This window comes from Lolium perenne, chromosome 7 (genome assembly GCF_019359855.2).
Source record: "Lolium perenne isolate Kyuss_39 chromosome 7, Kyuss_2.0, whole genome shotgun sequence".
Classification (NCBI taxonomy): domain Eukaryota; kingdom Viridiplantae; phylum Streptophyta; class Magnoliopsida; order Poales; family Poaceae; genus Lolium; species Lolium perenne.
This window is the reverse complement of record NC_067250.2, coordinates 256,840,246-256,849,189: the sequence shown is the minus strand read 5'-3', so window position 1 is coordinate 256,849,189 and position 8,944 is coordinate 256,840,246. Positions and strand designations below refer to the sequence as shown.

General features: G+C 47.9%; 1 protein-coding gene across 1 annotated transcript; it reads left to right on the top strand.

The window, feature by feature from the left end:
• Positions 1-5,075: 5,075 nt before the first annotated feature.
• On the top strand, positions 5,076-7,664 carry LOC127313491 (cytochrome P450 734A4). The gene is made up of 5 exons (XM_051343986.2): positions 5,076-5,535; positions 5,652-5,875; positions 5,967-6,217; positions 6,291-6,684; positions 6,828-7,664. The coding sequence occupies exons 1-5, from the start codon at positions 5,214-5,216 to the stop codon at positions 7,299-7,301; spliced, it is 1,665 nt and encodes a 554-aa protein (XP_051199946.1). The 5' UTR covers positions 5,076-5,213; the 3' UTR covers positions 7,302-7,664.
• Positions 7,665-8,944: the final 1,280 nt, after the last annotated feature.

Sequence of the window (8,944 nt, the reverse complement as noted above, 5' to 3'; positions counted from 1 at the left end):
GTGTGAAGGTGACAGTGTGCATGCTATGTTAGTACTTGGTTTGGTTATGTTGATCTGTCATGCACTCTAAGGTTACTTAAATATGAACATTGAATATTGTGGAGCTTGTTAACTCCGGCATTGAGGGTTCGTGTAATCCTACACAGTTAGTGGTGTTCATCATCCAACAAGAGGGTGTAGAGTCTAGCATCTATTTATTTATTCTGTTATGTGATCAATGTTGAGAGTGTTCACTAGTGAAAGTATGATCCCTAGGCCTTGTTCCTAAATACTGCTATCGCTACTTGTTTACTGTTCTGTTACATGTTTACTTCCTGCAATATTACTACCATCAACTGCACGCCAGCAAGCACTTTTCTGGCGTCGTACTACTGCTCATATTCATTCATACCACTTGTATTTCACTATCTCTTCGCCGAACTAGTGCACCTATTAGGTGTGTTGGGGACACAAGAGACTTCTTGCTTTGTGGTTGCAGGGTTGCATGAGAGGGATATCTTTGACCTCTTCCTCCCTGAGTTCGATAAACCTTGGGTGATCCACTTAAGGGAAACTTGCTGCTGTTCTACAAACCTCTGCTCTTGGAGGCCCAACACTGTCTACAAGAATAGAAGCACCCGTAGACATCAGTATGCGTCCTTGGATTGATGTTGCATACTCAGCTCCTGTTGCGGCTGCTACTGCTGTTTTCTTGATTTACCCTATTGGTCAAGGAAGCTTCTCTGATGGTATGCCTTTAGGAATATCTGGTACTTTCAACTTTATGATTGTATTCCAGGCAGAGCACAACATCCTTATGCATCCATTCCACATGTTAGGTGTAGCTGGTGTATTCGGCGGCTCCCTATTTAGTGCTATGCATGGTTCCTTGGTAACCTCTAGTTTGATCAGGGAAACTACTGAAAATGAATCTGCTAATAATGACGGTCGCGACGGAACTTTTCGTGGATGGAGGCTTGGGTATTCAGGGTTTTCTCGAGATCGTGAATAAATAGGCAGAGGGGCGATGTCGGTGGAGGCCAGGGTGGCCCACACCACCCCTAGGCGTGGGCCAGGGCTAGGCCGCGCCTAGGGCAGGTGTGGCCGCCCTGCTACCCCCTTCGACTCCCCTCTGGACTCTGTCTTTGTTATGGAAAAATATTGACTTCGGCTTTTGTTTTATCCAATTCCGAGGGAATATTTCCTCTACAACTTTTATGTAATACAAAACAGTAGAAAACATGGAACTGGCACTGTGGCATCTTGTTAATAGGTTAGTACTGGAAAATGTATAAAAGTGCAACGAAGCATGATCAAAATATATTTAAATTGGTGTAAAACAAGCATGGAGCATCAAAATTTATAGATACGTTCGAGACATATCACTGGGCGTGGCCTGGCTTGTGCCGGCAGCGGCAGATCCTCCCATGGCTTCCGCGCCCGATGGTACCGGCCCAGGATGGCACCCTACGGTCTGGACGTGGCGTTCCCGCCGGTGTCACAACATCGTTTGATCTACAACGGCGTGGCGGACGACATGTCGACTCATATCCAGGCAGATTAATGGAGGTTGGTATGGATGCGGTTTCACTCTCCTACAGCTCGGTATCTTTGTTTGTAGTGCGCGGCTGGAGGCGAGGTGGTAGGCCGGCGAGAGACAGGTTTCGATGTGGTCGGAACCGACGATGGCAGCGTCCTCAGGCGGCGTTTACCTTGTTGAAGGCATCGTTGCCGCGAAGCTCCCGCCTCCTACCATATTTTGGGGGAAACCCTAGATGTGGGGTTTGCTGGATGTGTTCGACCGGCGGGTGGTGACATGGGGGCCATACGTTGTGCCTAAAAAAGTGGTTGTCCTAGGGTTCTTCTTTTGCAAAGATGGTGGCCTTCCTGAGGCCGGTCCTTCTTCATCTAGCCGGAGTGATAAGTTCCGAAAGGCTCTGCGGGCGAATGTAACAGTGCACCTTATGACCGGAGTTTGCTGACTCGGTGGTAATCGGTCATGCGCACCCATGCTTTTATTCAAACAGGTTAATTCTGGAGGGAGCGACTCGAAGCTCTGTTCTGTGTTGCCATCAGATGACATTTTTATCCATAGTGAAATCAGAGGCGGAGAATATTATGAAGGCCGGATTGGAGGACCAGCAATGGAGGTTCGAGTCCCTGTGATGTTGAGGGACTTGCTTGGTGGGATTTCACAGCAGCAGTATGCACATGTGGACGACAACACAATTGAAGTTCAGAGTCTTACCTTTGAGAGTGAAAATCTAAGGTTTGGCCATAATTGGTCGTGACTGGCAATGGCCTTGCTAAAGATATTATTTTGAGAGCGGGACTATCTTCAGAGTGAAAACTTAAGATCTTTTGATCGGGCAAAGACGGCGCTTGTGCAGTGTTCTCTTCTTGGAGGCATTGCTTTTGGAGAGTCTGGAGTTCAGGTGTTGTCCTGGGTTGTATTGTTGCTGCTAGGGCTGGAACACCGTAGCAGGACTTTTTATTTCTTAATTTTTCTTTTTATTTTTTTTAGCTATGTGCATCCGTACTACCATTAAGGTATTGTGTTATTGCAAAAGCTGGGTGTAATTGATATCTCTCGATATTAATATATTCCCTTTATTGAAAAATAAATACTCCCTTGATAAAGTATTTCATGAAAAGATCTTATGGTCGCAATCCAACGCTATAAAGTGTAGACGGCTTACACAAATCTACATAGGGAGTATTTATATGTGTCCAGCTAATTGGGGACATGGTCAGGTGTCAATATGCTTAACTAGTTTTCCCTATGAGTGCTCTAGTCCAACGGTTCTCTTAATTTAGAGACAGATAACCTGTCTAGTTTGGGTGTATCCAATCATCTGCACATAATGCCAACTACTAGTTTATTATTAGCAGGTAATACAATCATTAGTCGTGATGAGAAATCACATCAAGATATACACAGATAGGAGGAAGGTGTCTGCAATTGAGCAACTTGAGTCCTATAAAAAAAAATGTTTCGACTTGCGTACAGAAGCATAAACAGGTCAGGCCATACTAAAGATTTCCTTCCAGCTCTGAGCTACCCTTCAATGTTAGTACGCATATATAAGTTTGTAGTAGTGTTACTCGGGTCAAGCACTAATAGAACACGTGTTTCTCCTTATTTCAGTCCAAGAACAGTTGTCATTCTTGAAGGGGAAATAGAGGAATTTAATGACAATTTTCTGCACTTTATATTCTCACTGAAAGACATTTCCAGGATTCACAAGCATTACAATAGCACGAGCTCGTGCAATCCAAACTATCTTAAACACTCATCCAGCTCTTATGTAGTGACTCGTAAAATTAGCTGAACCTCCGCGGATCAATGCCCAAATTGCATGAAACTTCGGGAAAATAGTCTCTTGATCCAGTATATCAAATATTAGTTGTGGATCTTCGACAAAAATATTAACTGTTTATTGACCAGAATGTTTGATATCTTCTTTTTTGTAGAAGTTTGCTCCAAGAACATAGAAGATACTTTTTTGCAATATTTGGACAATGTATCGTGTATTTTCTGATTTTATTAATTCTTATGTTTTTTTTGGATATTTCAATCGAAATGGGATCATGTGTTTTGAGATTCCCACTATATCTAGGATTTTCTTTCCCGTGATTTATTGATTAATCATTTCTCTCTTAATAGAAGCAGGTTGCTTTCTGTTGTAATGATCTTACCCATCCTTAAAACTATGCTCTATCTCGAGCATGTCTGTATCGATATATCATAGTATAATGATTGAAATTCACTTTTTTTACTTCTTTTAATTGTGCATTTGTGACAACAACGACCCCATCTAGTTAAAATTCTAACGAATTTATTTTATCTAAGAAGGTTTGAAAACGATTTTACCCTGTTCTATTTTAAATCAACTTGTTAGATCGATGTGGCACAACAATAATGTCTGATGCTCAAAGGGCAGCATCGGCGCTCATGGCTGGCCTTTTGTTCTTTACCCATTCCATTCCTTGGCGTCTTCCTAGTATCATTGCCCATGACACACAAGAGGGGGAAAAGGGTCCAATGTTTCTTAAAAGAGGTCATATGAATAAATTTATACTAAATGCGGTAATTGTTGCCACAAATGCACCTAGGGGGTGAGAAGTGGAATTCAACCAATTAGAATTGATCGGCTTTTTGAGAAAACTCGAAGCTCTACATCTCCATGAAACAAATAGGAAGAATGTAATTTCAAATGCAAAATTTAATTGAAATAACAAAACAACACTCGAAAGTGACTAAGGTACAACTAATTGCTCGCTAGGTAGACATTAAAACCTACTTAGAAAGTAACCACTAGCCTAGTTGGCATCCACATGTGCAAAATACAGAACAATCCCGTCAAAACCTCTGGGAGACAGAGAATCCAATTATACAAAGAAGTACATAATGGGGCACTCTCAGATATAGTGAATATTTAAATTTGCAGGAGTATTGTAGAACTAATCTACACCTTTATAGTCTGGTTTCAAAATTAAGACCTTATTCTACTTATGGTACTAGCCTGAGAACATGTGAAGGTAAAATGTTGTACTTATGGCCATTCAACCTTTATTCGGTTTCTACTCCCTCTATTTTCATTTTTACCCTGCGTTCTGCCCCTAGTTAGAGTCAAAATTTCTAAAGTTTGATGAAAGATATAGAATAAAGTATCAACATCTATAATTGCATATTTACATAATACAAAAATACATTTTAATATGATTTTAATGATACAAATTTTATATTTTAGATATTTATATTTTTCCTATATTTATAATCAAACTTTGTAAAATTTGACTTTTGACTAAACCTAAAACGCAGGGTAGTTATAAACGGATGGAGTACATCTTTGGACTTCCAGATTTCAAGCCGACTTTCCACCTGCCGTTTTCCTCATATTTCCAAGTTTCAACAGGGAACACGAAACGCCACGTCAGCGGCCCAGTATGGTCAATGAAGACGCCTCTTAAACCTACCTCGTTGACTCCCACAAACCCAAAGACATGATCAGAACAGGGCAGAACAGAGCTCTCGTTGGGCCCGACCAACGCCGCCGGCCGCTCCCTATATAACGGCCGCCCACCTCCTCCTGCTCCCTTCTCATTGCCAAACCAACCCAAGAACGCTCGCTCGAGCATCCCACCGCGCAGACCGAACGCGCCAAGGAAGCAAACTCTGGTTCCCTTCTCCGGGCTGTCTCCTCTGTTTCAAGAAGCAGGGGATTGGATCCATGGGCTTGGAGGAGGCAGGGATGTTGGCGCCGGGGTGGTGGTCTACGTGGGGCTCGCTGGCCGTCGTCGTGACGGCGGCGTGCCTGCTCCTGCACGTGGCGGCGCGGGTGGCGGACGCGCTGTGGTGGCGGCCGCGGCGTCTGGAGGCGCACTTCGCGGCGCAGGGCGTGCGCGGCCCGCCGTACCGGTTCCTCTTCGGCTCCGTCCGCGAGATGGTCGCGCTCATGGTGGACGCCACCGCCAAGCCCATGTCGCCGGCCACCTCCCACAACGCGCTCCCCCGGGTGCTCGCCTTCTACCACTACTGGAGAAAGATCTACGGTATGCACGCCCACGCCGCTTCTGTGTTTTTCTTGTTCTGATGATTATTCTCTTGCTTGACTGCACGTTATCGCGATCAGTGGATTGGCTTCTAATGGTGGTGTCTGGCTGCGCAGGTCCCACGTTCCTGATATGGTTCGGGCCGACGCCGCGGCTGACGGTGGCGGAGCCGGAGCTGGTCCGCGAGATCTTCCTGACGCGCGCGGAGGCGTTCGACCGGTACGAGGCGCACCCCATCGTCCGGCAGCTGGAGGGCGACGGCCTCGTCAGCCTCCACGGCGACAAGTGGGCGCTCCACCGCCGCGTCCTCACCCCCGCTTTCTACCCCGACAACCTCAACGTACGAATGAAACGAATGGTGCCCTTTCTCTCTGGTCCTTTGGCCACTGCGCAGGCGGCTGACACGGCGGCGATGTGTGTGTGTTTTGCAGCGGCTGGTCCCGCACGTCGGCAGGTCGGTGGCGGCTCTGGCGGAGAGGTGGCGCGCGATGGCGTGCGCGAGCGGCGCCGGCGAGGTGGAGGTGGACGTGGCGGAGTGGTTCCAGGCGGTGACCGAGGAGGCCATCACGCGCGCCACGTTCGGGCGCAGCTACGACTCCGGCCGCGTGGTGTTCCGCATGCAGGGCCGCCTCATGGCCTTCGCCTCCGAGGCCTTCCGCAAGGTGCTCGTCCCAGGATACCGGTACGTCATCAAATACAGCATTAATCCAAACCGGATTTACCGCCCGCCATATTAAACTCGATTGATTTTGCAGGTTCTTGCCGACGAAGAAGAACCGGATGTCGTGGGGGCTGGACAGGGACATCAGGCGCGGCCTGGTCCGGCTCATCGGCCGGCGCAGCGACGCCGCCAACGAACACGAAACGAAGACGACGAGCAAGGGCCGCGACGGCGGCTTCAAGGACCTGCTGGGGCTGATGATCAATGCCCGGGACAAGAAGTCGCAGCCGATGCCGGTGCAGGACATGGTGGAGGAGTGCAAGACCTTCTTCTTCGCCGGCAAGCAGACGACCACCAACCTTCTGACCTGGACCACCGTGCTCCTGGCCATGCACCCCGAGTGGCAGGACCGCGCCCGGGAGGAGGTCGTCGCCGTCTGCGGCCCCGGCGAGCTCCCCACCAAGGAGCACCTCCACAGGCTGAAAACGGTACGCCACCCGCAAACCACTGTTCCGACACACCGAAAGCACCAAACCATCCTGCCGGAGGGGATGGGGGCGTTTCGGTAACTTGCTCACGACAGCGACGAAAGAAAAGCCTCACGTTGTTTCTTCCCCGTGTTGTTTTCCAGCTGGGGATGATCCTGAACGAGACGCTGAGGCTGTACCCACCGGCGGTGGCCACCATCCGCAGGGCCAAGGTGGACGTCACCCTGGGCGGCGGCGAGCTGGCGGTCCCGCGCGACACGGAGCTGCTGATCCCGATCATGGCGATGCACCACGACGCGAGGTTCTGGGGCGCCGACGCCGCGCAGTTCAACCCGGCCCGGTTCGCCGGCGGCGCCGCGCGGGCGGCGACGCACCCGCTGGCGTTCATCCCGTTCGGGCTCGGGTCCCGGATGTGCGTCGGCCAGAACCTCGCCATCCTCGAGGCCAAGCTCACGCTCGCCGTCCTGCTCCAGCGGTTCCAGTTCAGGCCGTCGCCCAAGTACGTGCACGCGCCGACGGTGCTCATGCTGCTCTACCCGCAGTACGGCGCGCCCGTGATCTTCCGCCCCATCGTTCCATCGCCGCCGTCGGATCCGACGACGACTCCGGCTAGCTAGCTAGTAGCTCGCCAACAACGAACTGTAGGGAGTAGGAATTGACAGAAATGACCCCCTGCCGTGCTGTGTGTACATATGGCTAGTGACACGGACGGAGCCACCACTAACAAAAAGCTTGTGATTTGCTGCCATGGCCTCTGCTTTTGGGGGTGGCATGTTGCCGGAAACGCCCTCGTTAACTGACTAGATCACCGGAGAGCAGTGAGACTTTACGATTTGATGGCACGGGACAGGAAAACAGCGGGGCCCGCCTCCGTTGCCCGGTCGCTTCCATTTGTTCTCTTCTCCTTCCATGGATTCTGGCGGTGTGCTTTATTTATTCCGGCTATTCTTTAAAGGAAAAAGAAACTCAAAATGCAAAAAGGTGTATGGGGATGGGAAATTTGTTCGCAGTGCACCTACGTACGCGGTATTCCAGCTCTTTGTGCTCCTCTACTTTTCTTTTATTTTATTTTCTGTTTGTCATGCCTGGCTGTGTTGTGTTGACAATTCTTCGTAGAATCTTCGGGTACACGCAGGGAGGAATACGTATGCTGTGTGCATCTTGTGCTCATGTTTTCTGTACAGAAGCGTTACATTCTAACTGAAGTCCACTGTGCCGCCAGTGTGTCGCCCACTCCACATTGTCCTCCTCCGGCCACTACTCTCCCGCTTCTTTATACACAAGAAAGAATTATTTTGCACCCAAGATTTCCTTTTTCTATTGCCGCTTATTTCAGTTATGAGATATGGCGGACAAATAGCAGTATGGTTTTCTTTCAAGGAAATTTAACCGAGTATGTGTATATAATATTTTTCAAAGGTTTTGGCGGTCCCCATTCCCCATAATGTTAAAAAAGATATGGAAACTTTGGAAATCTATTTGTTGGTTGAACAAAGCATTTCGGAGTTGAAAAATTCGCTTTGATAAGATAGTCAAATTGTTCGGCTTCAACAAAAATGAAGAAGAATCTTGTTTATACAACGAGTTCGGTGGGAGCTCGGTTACTTTTTGGATCATACTCATGGATGACATATTGCTAATTGAAAATGATATTCACTTACTTCAACTCCAAATGATCATCTAACAAGAGTTTTTGGGAGAACGATTTGGGAGAAGTCAACATACATATCTAGACAATATGATGAAAAGATTTAACATGAATGTAGGAAAGAAAGCATTCTTGCCCCATGTCACGTGGTGTAGGACTAAGAAAGACTCGGAGGCCTCACAGATCTAAAGAGTCATGTAATTTTGATTCCATACACTTTGGCAGTCAGATCGATTATGCCATTAATTATATGCACCTGACCTGACGTTTCCTGTGTACTAAGCGTTACGAGCAGCTACCAAGCTGATCTTGGCGAGAGCCACTAGGCGGCTGGTAAGGATAATCTTAAGTACATTAGATTTACTAAGGATAGATTTGAAGTTTATGATGGTGACGATGGGCTCGATGTAAGGTTGCACTTATACAAGTTTCCTAACCGATAAATATGATTTTCATTAACAAACTGCTATCGTTTATCAACTTGAGGTTAGGTGTCATGGGAGCGACTCGAACTCGGTGCCATGGTGGGAACTTAGAGGATTAACTCTGGTTGTGTCTAGGTGGTCGAAAACCAGCAAGTCACACGCTTAAGGGTACTGAGCTAGTCAGATA

What these genes read in the sequence shown, in the direction of transcription:
- LOC127313491 (XM_051343986.2), top strand. Translation starts at nt 5,214, where the DNA reads ATGGGCTTGGAGGAGGCAGGGATGTTGGCGCCGGGGTGGTGGTCTACG. An exon ending in TCTACCCCGACAACCTCAAC is followed by an intron (nt 5,876 to 5,966) that starts GTACGAATGAAA and finishes TGTGTTTTGCAG; the next exon opens with CGGCTGGTCCCGCACGTCGG. An exon ending in ACCTCCACAGGCTGAAAACG is followed by an intron (nt 6,685 to 6,827) that starts GTACGCCACCCG and finishes GTTGTTTTCCAG; the next exon opens with CTGGGGATGATCCTGAACGA.